Genomic DNA, 17645 nt, shown 5'->3' on the forward strand with positions numbered 1-17645 from the left:
GAATAAAGTCAAAGATAATTTGAATTTTGAGAGAGAAATGGTTGAAATTTGGATTTATTGAATTTCTATATCAAACAGTATTAAATTAAATGATGTATTTTACATCCAATGAGCTTGCAAATGAGATTAATAAATAAATAAATAGATGAAGTATGAAATTTACAAAATGAATTTCAATTTACTTGGTAAATTGAAAGCGTTGGGTGATTTGTTCAGAGTTGGGTTCCAATCAGAAAAACTAGACTAAAACATGGCTCGTGCACCCATCATTTGATTGTATCCACCATACGTTGGGTATTGTGGATAGGCACCCATTGAGGTCATTCCCATTGGATTCATGCCCATTGGGTTCATTCCCATTGAGTTCATTCCCATTCCCATAGGCATTCCTCCTCCAGAATTCATTTTTCCTGATCGAGCAAGTTCAGCGTACCCTGACTTTGCAGGAGTCCCACTTGAGGCTGAAACTTGATGCCTTTTTTGTGCTTTCAAAACATTTTCCAATAACTTTCCAGCATTATCGCCTTGAAGTACAATAGCAATGGGTCCTTTGCTGCCTATCTTTCCGCTACTCACATTTTGCTCTTCCTTTTGCTCTGGTTTTTGATTAGATTTACTAGATTTATGTTCATGGTGATCATCATGTTCATCGTGGTCATCATGATGATGACCGTGTCCATGTCCACCTCCTGTATGATGATGGTGATGATGATTCTGGTGATGGTGACCGTGCTTGTGTCCGTGACCATGAGCATGTTTGTGGTGAACCTTGTGACCTGCGAAAACGAAAAATACATTATTAATTTTCTTATTTCAATCACAAAATAAATAAACTAAATTTTGAAAATTTTACACTTAACATTTCTGAATATTTATATTTTTAGCTGAAAAAACACAATTTAAAATAACCGTTAAATTCAATTCTGCTCTCCACATGAGACTTTAAACAACTTACAGCTTTTGATATTTTTTGTTAGCGTCTGATAGGTTTCGAGAGTGTGAGATTTAGCAAATCGTCCAATTAATTTGTCTATTTATCTCATCTGATTAACACTATGTTTTCAAAGGATTATTGAAACATCTGACCGATAAATCGAAATGTAATGATATGGTTTGAGTAAATCAATTAAACTTGTTTTGTGTGAAATTTGGACCAGAATATCTACATACCTTCATGTTCATGATGATGATGAACTTCCTTTTTACAACATTGGTGTTTCCTCTCACGGTGGCAACGGTGGTGATGAGCAACGACTAAAAGTATAACACTGAATAGTGTTAAGGTGAATAATAATGATCTCATGGTTACAAATGAAAAGAAGGTTTAGTTGAAAGTAAAGGATTTTAAATGATGAAAATAAATTAACACTTTTCCTTATGGTTATGGATGGAATCGATGGAGAGTTATATATTAACTTAATGCTTATAAATTTAATCCTAATGGTTAAGACGAATGTTGATCACTGAATGATTGGGATATCAGGATAAACCATTTTATATAAGTTAGTAAGATCGACAATTTTCTTTCGACAATTTCTTCTTTTCTAGTCACATTTCATAACAAATCAAGTTCAAGTTTGCCAAGAATCTTGTCTACCTTTTTACTTAATTGCTGATGTCTAAGTTCACCAATAATTTATCGTATCAAAAGTTTAATCAGTCAATTGTCGAACATTTTCTCGGGCCTTTTTTTAGTATATTTGACAATTGTTGTAACTCAATGAACAACCTAACTTTGGTATAACTGTCATGTATTGGCAATTTTGTCTGTTTAATTTATTGTTTTTTGGGTTCAGTTTGTTTACTTTTTACACTTCTTTCTATTCTTTTAACTGACTGATTACTTGATTGATTAAAAAAACAGAATTAAATGTTTCAATTTATAAGATCAAAGGTTGTGAGGTCAATGTTGACGGTTTGCTTAATTGAAAAAGCTTGAAAGTGAATTGAAAAGATTGCTAATGAATGAACATTTGCTGTTAATATCACTGTCTGGTCAAGTTATAAAAGGTTCATTGTTGGCATATTTCAATGGTTTACAGTTAATTTACCATAAATCAATGAATCACGAAAATTCAGTCTTAAAATATTCACGATTCAATATGAATTGTGGATAATTGAGAAACATTGATTGGTTCAAATTGAATTGGAATCGTAAGCTCTTGAGTACCATAAAGATAATTTTAAATTTGGTTTCGTGATTACCGTCAGCGAAGAGTAATATTTATTAAAAGATCAAATAAGCCAAAAAAGAGGTTTAATTTTAATTCAGTGATCATCTTTATTTATAATACATAAAAGCATCGTTAATATTGATATTGTCATTGGTAAACTAGAATCGATAGACTAGAACAATTAAAAATGTTTGTTGAGTTTTTATGTTGAAACACGATAAACCTTTGAATAGTGATGAATAAAAAAATATACACAATTATAATAATAGGTAAATTAGCTTTCAATTTTCATCTGAATTAAATAAAGAAACAATTTTGTTTGTTTATTTACTAGAAAAAAAACCTTTTGCCTTTCAGAATAAAAGTTGATGAAATTTCTTTCACAAATAATCCATTTAGCATAAAACTTATACATTTTTCTGTACATGATAATGATTTAGATAATTCTGTTATAATTATAATCAACAATTTTTTCCAGTTTCTTCTGAATAATAGCTTGAATAAAATCGTCTCTAACTAAAGTAGAAACGGCATAAACTAGATTTTAGGTTTGTCATCTTTATCCTTCCCTTTTATGGAGGAGTGATGATAAAAGTTTGAACTCTACTTGAATAAATCGGCAGAAAACAATTGTGTGCTGAAATGTGCTCTTAAAATCGTAAGAGGATGAAACTTTCGAGTTTCATTGAATGATTAAAGGAAACTCTCGTTTAGTTGATTCCTCTTGTCAGTAATTTATCCTCTAATCAAGAGGAAAAAGCTAAGTAGAAAAACTAAGGAAGATGAATTCAAGTGAATGGGATGATGAAAATGACGATGATGAATTAGGTGGGAAGAAGACTCGATTCCTGTGAACAAGTAATTAGCGTGATTAAATTAACTTTCGTTAGGACCAAGATCATCTCGTCAAATTTAGCTGTTATTTTGATCCGTTTTGTTGGCTGTATCACAGTGACTATTGTTATGGGAACTTGAATCGTTAATATGACTAGCATCGCTTGTTGTGCTCTTTTCATCGCTCTTTCCCGAGGCCTTGGATTCATCACTTACACACCATGATCCGGATCGAGGTAGTTCAGCGACATTAATATTATCATTGCTGTCTGGATTCTCCCTGCATGATTCGACTGGTTCAGTTACAGTGACCTGGTCAGGAGCAGGTATCCCTTGATAATTTTTTAAAGCTGATTCATAATCAGGCGGTGGATTCAATTTTGTTGCTGTCTCATAGTCGGGTGGAGCCATAGTACTAGGTGTTGTGGCAATCTCAGAGGGAACTGTTATCTGTTGGAAGAAAAGTAGAGAATAAAAGATTAATAAATTGTCAAAATTACTAGTTGGAGCCAGAAATAGGAAAGCAGACATGATAACCGGATAAAAGCATTATTAGAGTTTTTTTTAACTATTTTTTCTAACAAAATTGATTTAGCTTTTGTCATGATGAATTTGGACTCTGTATTTAGTTTTCTGACTGTCTTAACACATGATGAAGAAGATAAATAAATTTTCTCCTGTCAAAATCTGAGACTACTTCAACCACGTCTTAACAGTTATGAAAGTTATTTCAATTTTACACTCATTAATTATCTTAGCTAATCTGGTTATGGATTCATTGTTTCCTTGGTTTCTCATTTATCTGGTTTCCTATTGTCTTGCGTTTATTTCTGGTCTCAGAAACTTACCTCAACTCCTCTAAGATGGTAAGGTATGTGTAAGGGAATGACCGATTCTTTAAGCTTTAAATAACGATAACATTTCCAAATAACACATATGAAATAGGATTGATAGAGGAATTCAATGAGTGCCATGAAAACGGAGGAAGTGTATGCAGTGGTGAGATCAGATGAAGACCAGAGACGCTTCATTTCCCCTCCCCAGGTTCGTCCATTGGAATCGTATTGAGATGAAAGGTGAGGTGAAAAACAGAGCATTGAAATGGATGCCGGAAGCGAGAAAAAAAAGATGTATAATTTGATTCCAAAGAAGGGCATCAAGTAAGATGGACGTGATTTGGTTACTCCATAGATTAACAAGGCCGATACAGTGGCCATCATCAGGCTAACCATCATGTTTAAGGAGGTTGTTGTTGATCGATGAAGATCAACCATACGTTTCTCTTCATCGTGGTATTGAGTGTAATCCTCGAAGTGAAGAACGATGTTCAAAAGAGATGAAATCTAATTCATAATCGGCCATTGCATTAAAGAGAAAAACAAAATCAGATTAGTTTTATGATCATTTAGATTCATGCTTTGTAATATATGGGATAAGGCAAGAAATTTGAGCAATAAGTGTGTTTGTTTTTAGCCGCCAAAAATTGAAACCAGCCAAAGTCCCTATTTGACTGATTTGCACCTTTATCTGGTTTAGTTTGCCTTAACTCGGTTAGGTACAAAGAGTAACGAAAAGGTATACAATTGAAGCCATAGCAACTTAAAAGGTAAAACGAGAGAAATGCAAGAGATATTGATAGATATTACAAATCTGATAATAAATAAGAGCCTTGCGTCAATCAGAATAATAAAGAGACATTTTCTTGTAAAGGCTTGTAAATATTGCAAGGAAATCTCTATTCTAACAAAACCATTATTTTATGACGCATAGAGACACTTTAGTGAAATTAATATTAGTAGTCACACATGAAATGCCATCTTTGTAACCGTCTGCACAATAATTAAGTCTAGATAAAGAGTGAGGAAAATGATAATTTTTTGGTCGATTACGGTTATATAATATATAAAATTTTGTACCGTTTCAAAAATGAACAGAGTTACCATTCATAGGCATAATTTGCACAGGCTGCCATGTTACTTTCAGTAACAAGCAATTTGTTAAAAAAAAGAGTTGAGTCTAATTTTAATCGGCTGAAAACCAAGAGCAGTTTTTTGATGGGCTAGAATCACACACGTAATTGACTCAAATTATACAGGCATTTATCAATTTTTTAACTTCATGATTGATTATGGAATGTTTTTGGAGTCTAACAAAGAATTTATTGTTACAAAAATTGATAAATAGCTGACAATTGTGAGCTATAAAATGAAAAAGGGATTTGAAAGCAAAATAGGATTAAAGATTAACTTGGAAGGTTATGGAAAGAAAATAATGGATAAGAAAAGGCACGATCTAACTTGAAACAATGTTTTGAATTAAAAGGGTCAACTTACCAAATGAATGAAACCAATAATGAGCGAGGTTGGTTGAACATGAAGACACAAGCAGTGGGAATAACGTTCAACACTACGACTATCAATATTCATCATTTTGAATCGCAATTTAAACTAAATTAATTAAGAAACAAGGTAAACAGAGAAATAGAAATAGACAAAAGTGCAAGATTAGGTTGTTTCCAGTGGAAAAGCTTCACAAAATTCATTTAGTAACCAATCCCATTGGTAAATACATTACAATAATTGAATTGATACAATTAAATGCAGATTGAACAGTATGAACAGAAATAAATAGATAAAGATTCATTAAAACCTGAATCTATTGTGAATAGAAAGCAAAAATAAAACGTTTGTTTACAGTTACTTTCCTCTGGATAAATAGCAATCACTTTGAACCGTTAAACATACACAAAATGTAGTGAGTTTAGCCTTGCCTAGTAGAGTAACAAAACTCTTGTTACAGAGAGAGAATTGAAAAACATAATCTTCTTCCCAATCAAAAAGCAAAACAATTCATCAGAATTACCTGTTCAAAGGGAGATATAAATAATGATTATCACGAATTAAAACATGAGCCAGCAATTGCAAGGATTACATTGTTTTCATGCAAGAAAATAAAACATTTCAAAGCCCCTAAAGTGGTCTTGGATGAAAACGGTAATACTTGAGTGAATTGAGATTTGCAAATGTCATCGCAAATCATGAGACAAATTATAGAGGTAGATCGACGACCAAGAATTCAGTTATATGTATATTTCTAGAGCTAGGGCAAGTGTTTGAGAATTAACGCCAAATTTATGCAAATTGTCGTCGCAGGGAATCAAATTTATGACACTAGAGGTAAACATGATTTACTGAAAATTTTCACTTTTTGGCATAAATTACTTATTTTAATAAATTTGCACATGATGTAAACATTTAAGGTGATCTCAGCATCGCTCGAGAAGTTATCTTACCAGTTTTTGGGTATCTACTCTTAACTGTTATTACTGCAAGAAAAAATTAACACAATCATCACATTTATTCACGAACTGGCAAAAACGGGTAAAAATTAATTTCTTTCAAATTTAGCCGATGTTAATTTGCAGGGACATAAAAACTGAATCCATCTGTGCTAGTAAAAAACTTCTATGATCAATAGTTTTCGAGAAAATTGAGGTCAAAGTTGAAACTTCGATCGCTTTTTGTACAATTATGGAAGCAAATTTTTCTATGAAACTCATAATACTGATGCAACTTTTGATTATAAACCAGAAAATGTACTTATTTTAAGAGATAGAGCTTTTCTTTTTCTATAAAACCGATTAGTTCGATTTTCGATTAAACCGATCGTCTTCTGTGGCCGTAAGAGTTTAAGAGCTGAAACTTATTATTTGTCCATAAAAATTAATGGAACACATCATGGCTTGAATCCTTTTTTCAATTTATCAGCTTTTCTCTTGATTTTGACCATTGGCCTTAAAACTTTTAGCCTCGATATTTCGATTATGGCATCATCTACAAATATCATCCTTCCACCAAATTATCTCTTTACTAATTAATGATTTAATTCAATTTAATAACTCTCCATTAGTGCATTTGGTTCATGATGTTCGGCATGAGAAACAACTCATTCAACAAAATAAACTAATCTCAACCCATTTCTTGGTAAACAAACCAATTTTCTGGTTAATCTTACAAGTTTAATGCAAAAAGTACTGCTAAAGGCTCAAACATCTTAGCTAAGAGTTGAGACTTGGTGGGTCAGTAGGGACACAAGAACTGAATCCATTGATGCTATTAAATAATTCATCTGATGGACAGTTTTCTAGAAAATCGAGTCCAAAGTTTAAACTTCGATCGTGTTTTGTGCAGCTTTGGAAACAGGTTTTTTCATAGAACTTCTTTTAACTTTGCAACTTTTGATGATCAACCAGAAAATGGTCTTATTTTGATGAATAACATTTTCTGTTTCTGATAAATAGATCAAGTTCAATCGCTAGTTAAACCGAACTCTTTCTGTGACCGTTAGAATTAGTTAGTAGAATCAGAAGAGTTAGAATGCTGAAACTTATTATACGTGTGTAGATATTGTTGGTACAGATCATGGCTTGAATAATTTTTATGATTTAGCGGCAGTTCTCTTGATTTTGAACATTAACCTAAAAATTTTGAGCATCAATATTTGATGAACTGCATCACCTACAATCATCATTCTTTCACCAAACATCAGATTTCACTATGGGCTATAACAGTATACCGAAAAAAATCTGAGCTAATTCATTTATTGATGAAGATCCTTCTAACGCAAAAGTTTTGTGGCTTTCAACTTTTTATCAAATGTTAAAATGATAATTAAATGTTAATTATGTTGATCTAAAATGAATAAAATCTAACAATTGCTTTAACTTTTCACAGAACGAAATCTACTGGTAAATCGACTCAACAGGCCGGGCCATCGAGAAACATCATTCGTCGTGGTGCTCGTAAAGGAATGAACAGAGACTCTTATGCTACTTGTACCGAGCTTGTGGCTACATTTTTCGAGAAACAGTTTAAAGGTGCATTGAACACAACACAAGATGCAAGTAAATCAAAATCAATTTACAAACAACTTGGAAGTCGAGGTTACGGAAAAGCCAAGATCAATTTAATGGCAACTAAAATCATTTGGGCCAGCAAAGCAAAGCATAAAGATCCTTTTTCAAAAAGGATTTATTATGAGTCCACCAGAATCAATGGGATTGAGGTACATCTTTAGTTTTTAATTTTCAACTTTAGTGGTTCTAATTTACAATGTTTCAGCTTTATTTAGGCGACTTTGTTACCTTGGCTAGAAATAAAAGAAGTGAAAATGAAGATAACACCGGAATTGGACGGATCATTGGATTATTCGAGACTCATGATGGACAGAAGTTTGCTCACATCGATTTCCTTTGGTAAATACATCATAACTTGTTACTTAAAAGACACAAGCAACACAATTGTTGCATTTATGCACAAATTGATACAAGTACTGGAAACAAATGGCCAAAAACGGGTAAAAATGCATTTCTTTAAAGTTTAAACTCTGTAAGTTTGTAAAGACATAAAAACAGAACCTATTTGTGCTATTCAAAAGTTTCTCCGATCAATAGGCCTCGAGAAAATCGAGTTAGCGGCTAAAATTTCGATCGCGTTTTGTGCAATAATGGGAGCAGGTTTTTGTATTAAACTCATTTTCCTGATATAAATTCTGATGAGCAACAAGAAAGTGCCTTTTATTACATGAAATAAAGTCCTGTGTTTCTTTAAAACAGATCAGTTCGATTTTCAGTTAAACCGAACTCTTTCTGTGACCGTGCGAGTCAATGAGCTGAAACTTATTATTTGTTCAGGGCAATTGTTGCCACAGGTCATGACTTGAATACTTTTTTCAATTTACCAGCCGTTCTCTTGATTTTGGCCTTTGGCCATAAAACCTTGAACATCGATATTTCGAGAATGGTTGAACAGACAATCATCATTCTTTGGCTAATCATTAGATTTTGTTATGGGTTATAACAATATATGATCGAATACCGAAGAAGATCTGAGCTAATTTATTTAATTATCAATATTCTTCTAACACAGCATAAGTAAACTATTATCTTTGTAAATCAAGAACCAAATCTGACAGCAAAGTAATAAATGCTATAGCTTTTTTTGTAGGATCTTGATTGATCTGATATTTCAGTATAACATAGTTCATAATAAAATCTTGCGATTGTTCTAACAATGATGCTTGTCCGTACAGCTATTCTAGAAATATCGGTTTCGATAAGTTTTTAGTTAAATACCCAAAATCAAGAGAAATGTCGCTAAATCACAAAAATTATTGACGTTATGATTTGTACCAACAATATTTGCACACTCAAAACAAGTTTCAGTTCTCTAATTCTTAAGGTGACAGAAATAGTTCGGTTTAACTGAAAATCGAACTGATCTGTTTTACAAGAAACATAAAGTTATATTTTTCAATATAAGTTCATTTCCTAGTTGATTATCAAAAGTTACGTCAGGAAAATGAGTGGCATGAAAAAATAAGCTTTAATAAAGGTACAAAAAGCGATCGAAGTTCCAACTTTGACCTTTATTTTCTCGAAAAGTGTTCATCAGATAAATTATTTAATAGCAAGAATAGACACAATTTTTATGTCCCTACAAACCCACCAAGTCTCAACTATTTACTCAAATTTTTGAGCCTTTTGCAGTACTTTTTGCATTTCCTTTGCAAGTTTAACCAGAAAACTGGTTCATTTACCAAGAAATGGGTTGAGATGATTTTGTTTTGTTAAATAAGTTGTTGTTTGTACATTTACAACCCGAATATCATGAACCAAATGTGCTGATGAAAAGTTATTAAATTGCATCCAATTACTAACAAGTAAGGGATTAAATTGATGCAAGAATGACGATCGTAGGTGATGCCATTCGTGAAATATCGAAGCTCAAAGTTTTAAGGCCAATGCCCAAAATAACGAAAACTATTTTCGAATTGAAAAAAGTATTTAATCCATGATGTTAACCCCCAGTTTTTATGGACAAATAATAAGTTTCATGAAAAAATCTACTTCCATAGTCGGACAAAAAGCGATCAAAGTTTTAACTTTGAACTCGATTTTCTAGAGAACTATTCATCGAAGATACTTTTTGATAGCACAAATGGATTCAGTTGTTTATATCCTTACAAACCTACAGAGTTTAAACTTGCAAGAAATTTGTTTTTGCTCGGTTTTGGCCATTTTTTTCAGTACTTGTGTCAATTTTAGCTTAAATGTAACAATTGTGTTGTTTTTGTATCTTTCAAACATAACTTGAGGCATTGACATACCATTAATATAAATCGTTTGTTTCAGTTTCAGTGAAAGTACAATTCTTGAAGAAACTGGTTCACCCGATTTCGTGATTCTAATTTACAATGTTTCAGCAATATTTAGGCGACTTTGTTACTTTATTAAAAATACAAAAACAACACAATTGTTACATTTATGCACAAATTGACACAAGCACTGAAAAACAAATGGACAAAAACGAGGAAAAACAAATTTCTTTCAAGTTTAAACTCTGTAGGTCTGTCAGTAAATAGAAACAGAATCCATTTGTGCTATTTAAAAACTTCTATGATCAATAGTTTTCGAGAAAATCGAGTTCGGGGCTGAAATTTCGATAGCTTTTTGTTCAATAATGGAAGCAGGATTTTTCATTAAACTCATTTTACTGATGTAATTTTTGATGAGCAAACAGAGAATGTCCTTTATTATATGGAACAAAGTTTTTTGTCACTTTGAAACAGATCAGTTCGATTTTCAGTTAAACCGAACTCTTTCTGTTACCATACGTGTTAGAGAGCTTAAATGAATTATTCCGCCATGAAAATTGTTGGTATGCATCAAGAATCGAATACTTTTTTCAATTAATTGACCGTTCTCTTGATTTTGGCCATTGGCCTAAAAACTTTGAACATTAATATTTCGAGAATGGTAGCCTCTACAACCATCGTTTTTCGGCGAATCATTAGATTTTGTTATGTGTTACAACAATTTACTATCAAATATCGAAGAAAATCCGAGCTAATTTATTCAATAATCAATATTCTTCTAACAAAACAGAAGTAAACAATTACTTTTGTAAATCAATAACCAAATCTGACAGCAAAGTAAAAATGCTATAGCTTTTTTTGTAGGATCTTGATTGATCTGATATTTCAGTGTACCATAGTTGATAATAAAATCTAGTGATTGTTCAAACAATGATGCTTGTCTGTACAACCATTCTCGAAATATCGATATCGATAGGTTTCAGGTAAATGTCCAAAATCAAGAGAAATGTCGCTAAATCATAAAAATTATTCAAGCCATGACTTGTACCAACAATATCTACACTCGTATAATAAGTTTCGGCATTCTAACTCTTACGGTCACAGAAAGAGTTCGGTTTGACTAGCGATTGAACTTGATCTATTTAACAGAAACAGAAAATGTTATTCATCAAAATAAGACCATTTTCTGGTTGGTCATCAAAAGTTGCATCGTTAAAATGGGTTTAATGAAAAAATCTCCTTCCTTAAAGATGAAAAAAGCGGTCGAAGTTTAAACTTTGGACTCGATTTTCTAGAAAACTGTTCATCGGATGAATTATTTAATAGCATCAATGGATTCAGTTCTTGTATTCCTATTGACCCACCAAGTCTCAACTATTAACTCAAATGTTCAAGCCTTTTGCAGTACTTTTTGCATTAAGCTTGTAATTTTAACCAGAAAATTGGTTTGTTTACCAAGAAATGGGTTGAGATTAGTTTATTTTGTTGAATGAGTTGTTGCTCATGCATTTACAACCCGAACATCATGAACCAAATGCACTAATGGAAAGTTACTAAATTGAATTGAATTATTAATAAGTACAGAGATAATTTGGTGAAAGAATGATGATCGTAGATGATGCCATTCTTAAAATGTCGAGGCTAAAAGTTTTTAGGTCAATGACCAAAATCAAGTGAACTGCTGATAAATTGCTGAGAGTATTCAATCCAAGATGTGAGCCAACAGTTTTATGTACAAATAACAAGTTTCAGCTCGTTAACGTTTACGGCAACAGAAAACGATCGGTTTAATCGAAAATCAGAAAGAAATCAATTTTTACCCGTTTTCGTCCATTTGTTTCAATTTCTGAATAAATTTTGTCTTCGCAGTAACAACCACCCTTAACTGATTTTATGAATTGCATGTCAATAGAAATTTTCTTGATTTAATTATCAAAAAGATCACTTATTTCGCTTCGATTGGGATTGTTCGCCGTCAACCTCAAACTTTCTTGAATTAATAATTGTATTTCAAAATCAATGATTCATCAAACAATACAATTTATCAAAAGTTTAATCAGTCAATTGTTGAACATTTTCTCGGACCTTTTTTTAGTATATTTGACAATTGTTGTAACTCAATGAACAACCTAACTTTGGTATAACTGTCATGTATTGGCAATTTTGTCTGTTTAATTTATTGTTTTTTGGGTTCAATTTGTTTACTTTTTACACTTCTTTCTATTCTTTTAACTGACTGATTACTTGATTGATTAAAAAACAGAATTAAATGTTTCAATTTATAAGATCAAAGGTTGTGAGGTCAGTGTTGACGGTTTGCTCAATTGAAAGTGAATTGAAAAGATTGCTAATGAATGAACATTTGCTGTTAATATCACTGTCTGGTCAAGTTACAAAAGGAAAGGATATTGAGAAACATTGAATGATTTGATTAAATTTTTATTAAATAAAAATATTCATTGGATTGAAATTGTATGCTTGATAATATAAAAAATTTAGGCAGCAATCAAATTTTCAATAAACTCTTTAAAGATGGTCATAACTAATAACATGTAAATATAGATTTATTTAATAATTTTAAATCAAAAATAGATCGTATTTAGTCCCAAAAAAATCCATTAGTTTATTTTTTCTTCTTTAGAGCTTCAAATCGTGCGGCCAAATCGTCAAGATCAATATCATCATCATTTTTATCACTTCCTTCGATATCTGGCAAAGAGTTAGGAATACTTGGTAAGTCAGGCAAGTCACCATGTTCGTCATTGTTGGACGTCTTTGACTTTCGAGGAGCTGGAGGAGGAGGTGTTAATTTGTCTTCCGATTTATGAATGGGTTTTGACTCAGGAAACATACTGTGGTAATTGGGTGGATCATAATTAGGAATTATTAGTGACAGATCAAAATCAGATGAATCAGGAGGAGCTTTAGGTGAACATCCAAAGTTAGAAGGAGAAACGAATTGAGAAATATCTTTATCTTTATCAACAGGGCCTTTCTCAGAACCTTGATTCGGATAGTGTGATGTAGGCATTGTTTGAATGCTTGAATTTGGTGATGGTCCTAATGATCTGAATGATTCTGATGGTCCTGGTGGTCCTGGTGGTCCTGACGGATGTGTTGGACCTCCTGAACCTGGCGGCCCTGATGGTCCTGGTGGGTAAGGCGGTCCATATTGAAATCCTAAAAATGATTAGATAAATTAGATTTGGTACATTTCTTTAAATTTATTTTCATTACCTAGAGGGGGTCCAGCATAAGGATCACTGGGATTAAGTAATGGAAGAGGTGGCGGACCAAGACTAGGCCCTAAATCGATTAGAAAACCAGGCCTCTTATTGGCGATGGCTTCTTCAGCTAAATAAAGATCATCCTGTAACATGACTTCAATATCGGGAATGTATTGTACATTCTGGTCTCTAGCAATTTCTGTAAAAATAAAAATAAAAGTAAATAAGAGGAAAGAAAGCAAAAATTTTTAAATTGGAATGCCAAACTTACCAATCAAATAACGTTCAATCATGATTTTGGGCAATTCTTCTATGCTCATTTTTTTCTTTAAATTTGTACCAACGGTATTGATACCACCTTCCTTCACTGCCATAACATATTGTTTCCCATATTTTTTAGTAAACAATTCAACAATCACTGAGAGCTCTTGAATGTCTGTAATCCTAGGGGCTGCCCAGATGACTGAACTAACGGCTTCGGCAATTCCATCATCTAAGGTGTTCATTTGTTCAATCAAACCAAATCGGGTTAAAAGTAAATCACAGTACATTTCAATAGTTTCCAATGCCTCAACCAGATAATCCTCTCTGATAATGGCCTCAACACGAATCTTGGCTCGATCAATTTTATTTGCAGCAATATACGAAGCAATTTCCCTTCTAGCTTTCAAGGCATTTTCTGTCTTCTTTTTCTCTAACATTTTGAGTCTCTGGATGACCAGTTTAAGGTTAGTCTTTAATTTATTATAATTTGGCTTGAACATTTTGCAGCAGTTGATTTAGTTTTGCGATAGAAACCTGTAGTGAAAGAGACAAAATACATTAAAATGTGTCCAACAAAGTTTAAACGATTTCAGATCCGAACTTTGAGACTTTTGAAAAATAATTTTATGAAAAATTACAAGTAAATCCTTTATTATCCGATTAATCTAATGACAAATTTTTGATTTAGGAAGTAGGAGTTGTATTCAGCTTTATACTACTGCAAATGACAAAGCAATATGACTAAAAATAACTAATATTGCTTATTAATCGAGAAAATAATTCAGTGATAGTAAATACATGTAAAAGGTATCAATAAAGGATTAGATCTTGCATAAACCTACCGATTATAACATCACAAGCGAAGTACCGCAGGTCATCCGACTAAAAGTTAATATTTTTATCATAGATCAATTGGAATTGTGAGTATTTAATTCCCTCAAAATATTTAGGATAGCAAATTAAAGAGAAACACTAGAAGAGCAGATTCAAAAATCAATTTTTATATGTAGAAATGGTGAAATCGGTTCGGATGACCTGGAGAGCTCCACTTATCAGAAAGAAAATTGTAAACATTTAAAAATACAAATAAGAAAATATCTGACCTTTTTCTTTGGTTATAGTTAAGGTGATTTAACAGGTGTTTGTTGATGATATGTTATCCATGAAATAAGCGAATTTGACGAGAGATTCGACCAAGAAATAAAAATCAGCAGATGAACAGAATAATGGAATAATGTTCATTTAATAGGAACAAAGCTTCAAAAAAGGCACTCAAAAGAAGCAGAGAATTGAAATGGGGAGCTTTGATTAGTAATCTTTATCGTGAGTTAAACAAATAAATTGAGAGCCAAAATTTAACCAAAGCCATTATGAATGTGATTCTGATCTTGACAATAGCAAGTGATCATGGTAGAGGGAGAAACTGGAAATAAAAGAATGACTCAGATTATCTCACATAATTGATAATATTTTTTGTTTAAACAGCAATGTGCTAATAGATAATAAATGTAACTTACATTGTTTTCATGCAAGAAATTGAACATTTTCAAAGCCTCTAAAAATGGTCTTGGATGAAGAACGGTAGCAATAAGTGAGTGGATTGAAATTTTCAAATGTCATCGCAATTTATAAGACAAACTATAGAGGTTGATCGACGACCAAGAATTTCAGCTACAATAATAATTCCGAGTTGGTAGTGTTTGAGAATCAACCCAAATCGATGCTTTGCCGTCGATGTAACAATTTGATAGAGCATCATATTTATGTCGCTCGAGGTAAACATGATATTATTCACTTAAATTTTTCACTGGTCAACTTAAACTAGACTTTTTTAAGTAAATTCACATATGAAATATCATTAAACGAACTGAAATTAAGATGACGATTGTTCATAAATCAAACAGTAACATCGCACAAAAACCATAACAAGTTTTTTTCAATTGCTTTCAATGAGCTACGCTATTCATACAGCAAAATATGCTATTCTCACTAACATTTTGTCTTCTTCCGGAGTAGTCACCTGAATTTTACCTCCTGTGATTAACCAACTAATTTAACTATTTTAATTATCCTACAATCTTAATTTTGTGATTATTGTGTTTAACTACCGACAAGGCATCCAACGATACCTAAATTTCCATCTTTACATCAATAAAACATCATAATTACACCTTAACCACTTTTTGCTCACAAACACGTGCTTCATACAAGCATCCAACATGGTAAGTCTCACACCATTGTTTTAATTAAACTCAATTACTGAACAAATTTGGTGTAAATTACACCAGTCATACATACAAAACTTGAATGATACAAATTACTATAAATACAAACTCAAAAAATATACAATTTTAAAAACAAACAAAAATGAACCAACTAATCCGCTTACACATCATATCTTATCTATATTTTTTATCCACCACACAGTCAACTGATAACACCAATGACAAACAAACCATCAAACTTTTGGATGAATGGAATATAAATCAAAACGCCACTATCGACCTGGCATACGAAGCAATTAATGATCCGACCAAATATATTGCCTTCAAAGACAAATACACCATAGGTGATATCAACAAAACCGTCCTCGCCATGGCAAGCATGGTCAAGAAAGATAAGGAGGAAACTGATCTGACCTTAAAAAAGCCAACTGAATTGATTGAAAAAGCCACGAAAGTATCAATACATTTTGCCGAAATTGCTAAACTCAGCAAGAGTACCAATAAAAGAACTAACAATGGTGGAGAAAACAACAACAAAACAGGCAGCAAAAGAAACACCAGATCAAAGAAGAATACAGGGAGTGAAAATGACACCGACAATCCTGAAACAGCCTCAACCAACAACCTTGCTACAATTAATGATGATGATATGATCGAGATTGACACTGAAACACTCAACGCCATAGTTGATGAAGACAATGTTGCTCCATCAAAAAGACGAAAAGTGATCAGCAAAACCTACATGGAAGATGAAGACGAAGAAGGTCTACAACCAGGCTGGTATGCTATACAGCACAACAACTCCAAGCCAATAATTAATCTAAAACACAAAACCAAAGAAAACATAACAGCTGAGGAATTCAAAAATGAAGTTGAAAACACTCTAGTAGATGAAGATCTTGAATATGGTGACATAGAAAAAATCACCAAAGGAAACAAGGTAATAACAATTCACTTTGAAGACATAAAAAGCAGAGACAAATTTGTTAAATATGTCAAGAGCAAACAGAGTAATTGGGTCCATGAAATACCTACACTTAGGAATCCTTGTGTTCGTATTAATGGGGTTATCAACAGAAACATAGACAATAATGGTGAAACAGACTGGGATCTATGGTCACAAAAAATCCTAAACAAGAACAAATGGATACCAAAAAATAAGGGCTCTATCTTTATGGTAAACAAAAAATCAGTCGTAGCCAAAGGTGAAAAGTTTAATGTAGTAATTGAAGTCTCTCCTAATGTACGCCAAGCAATTGTTAAGAAAAGAGGTAAAATCTTCTCAGGTATCTGCAAATATGATGTGTACGACAATTTCAATGTACTGGCGTGTTACCAATGTGCTTCTTACGGTCACACTACCAACACATGTGGACAACAACCAGTATGTAACTTTTGCAGTCGTCAACACATTCATGCCTGTCCAATATATGGACAAACAAATAAATACAAATGCCCAGGTTGTAAGAAAAATGGTCACTCTTTCAACGACCCAAATTGCACTGAATTCATCTGGCGTCTACAATACGAGCTTCAATTCATTAACATGAATTACAGCATGATAATGACACCTAAAACCAAAACAAATCAAAACAACTAACACATAACATGACACACACATTACTCTGACAAGCATGTAACAAACATTTACCTGCAAAATTTGTACTCTGCTCCTCACATGTACAATCAGACACAAACAATCTGACTTACTAATAAAATAAAAATAAAACACACAAATCTCACTCTCTCATTTATTTCTTTTTAAC

The 17645-nt window shown here is 32.5% G+C and overlaps 4 protein-coding genes across 5 annotated transcripts; 1 reads left to right on the forward strand and 3 right to left on the reverse strand.

Moving 5' to 3' along the window:
* Positions 1 to 24: 24 nt before the first annotated feature.
* LOC107364681 (uncharacterized) lies at positions 25 to 1459 on the reverse strand. 2 transcript variants are annotated; one of them, XM_015932106.3, is made up of 2 exons: positions 1171 to 1459; positions 25 to 776 (listed from the first exon to the last, which is right to left on the reverse strand). In XM_015932106.3, the coding sequence occupies exons 1-2, from the start codon at positions 1301 to 1303 to the stop codon at positions 244 to 246; spliced, it is 666 nt and encodes a 221-aa protein (XP_015787592.2). In that variant the 5' UTR covers positions 1304 to 1459; the 3' UTR covers positions 25 to 243. The 2 variants fall into 2 exon arrangements, with proteins under 2 accessions (XP_015787592.2, XP_089125624.1); XM_089269498.1 differs by lacking the exon at positions 1171 to 1459 and adding an exon at positions 861 to 1025.
* Positions 1460 to 2242: 783 nt separating this feature from the next.
* Positions 2243 to 5660, reverse strand: LOC107365020 (lysosomal-associated transmembrane protein 4A). Its single transcript, XM_015932485.3, has 3 exons — positions 5342 to 5660; positions 3857 to 4351; positions 2243 to 3458 (listed from the first exon to the last, which is right to left on the reverse strand). Exons 1-3 carry the CDS (start codon positions 5435 to 5437, stop codon positions 3087 to 3089), a joined length of 963 nt encoding a protein of 320 aa, XP_015787971.1. The 5' UTR covers positions 5438 to 5660; the 3' UTR covers positions 2243 to 3086.
* Positions 5661 to 12586: 6926 nt separating this feature from the next.
* On the reverse strand, positions 12587 to 15665 carry LOC107364879 (IST1 homolog). The gene is made up of 5 exons (XM_015932326.3): positions 15172 to 15665; positions 14758 to 15077; positions 13662 to 14188; positions 13401 to 13589; positions 12587 to 13343 (listed from the first exon to the last, which is right to left on the reverse strand). Exons 3-5 carry the CDS (start codon positions 14152 to 14154, stop codon positions 12787 to 12789), a joined length of 1239 nt encoding a protein of 412 aa, XP_015787812.1. The 5' UTR covers positions 14155 to 14188; positions 14758 to 15077; positions 15172 to 15665; the 3' UTR covers positions 12587 to 12786.
* Positions 15666 to 15742: 77 nt separating this feature from the next.
* LOC107364878 (uncharacterized) lies at positions 15743 to 17616 on the forward strand. The gene is made up of 2 exons (XM_015932325.3): positions 15743 to 15876; positions 16082 to 17616. Exons 1-2 carry the CDS (start codon positions 15874 to 15876, stop codon positions 17477 to 17479), a joined length of 1401 nt encoding a protein of 466 aa, XP_015787811.2. The 5' UTR covers positions 15743 to 15873; the 3' UTR covers positions 17480 to 17616.
* The last annotated feature ends 29 nt before the right edge of the window (positions 17617 to 17645 follow it).

The sequence above is a fragment of the Tetranychus urticae genome, chromosome 3 (genome assembly GCF_039701765.1).
Source record: "Tetranychus urticae isolate SD_2017Ah chromosome 3, NJAU_TeUrti_SD_1.0, whole genome shotgun sequence".
NCBI classification, from domain to species: Eukaryota; Metazoa; Arthropoda; class Arachnida; order Trombidiformes; family Tetranychidae; genus Tetranychus; species Tetranychus urticae.

Bases quoted from the DNA above. Each gene is read 5' to 3' on its own strand.
- LOC107364681 (XM_015932106.3), bottom strand. From the start codon at position 1,303: ATGAGATCATTATTATTCACCTTAACACTATTCAGTGTTATACTTTTA. The intron at 777-1,170 runs GTATGTAGATAT...TCGTTTTCGCAG, and splicing joins TCATCATCATGAACATGAAG to GTCACAAGGTTCACCACAAA.
- LOC107364879 (XM_015932326.3), bottom strand. From the start codon at position 14,154: ATGTTCAAGCCAAATTATAATAAATTAAAGACTAACCTTAAACTGGTC. The intron at 13,590-13,661 runs GTAAGTTTGGCA...TTATTTTTACAG, and splicing joins GATTGAACGTTATTTGATTG to AAATTGCTAGAGACCAGAAT. The intron at 13,344-13,400 runs GTAATGAAAATA...AATCATTTTTAG, and splicing joins TTATGCTGGACCCCCTCTAG to GATTTCAATATGGACCGCCT.
- LOC107365020 (XM_015932485.3), bottom strand. From the start codon at position 5,437: ATGATGAATATTGATAGTCGTAGTGTTGAACGTTATTCCCACTGCTTG. The intron at 4,352-5,341 runs GTAAGTTGACCC...ATTATGAATTAG, and splicing joins TTATTGGTTTCATTCATTTG to ATTTCATCTCTTTTGAACAT. The intron at 3,459-3,856 runs GTAAGTTTCTGA...TTCTTCCAACAG, and splicing joins ACCATCTTAGAGGAGTTGAG to ATAACAGTTCCCTCTGAGAT.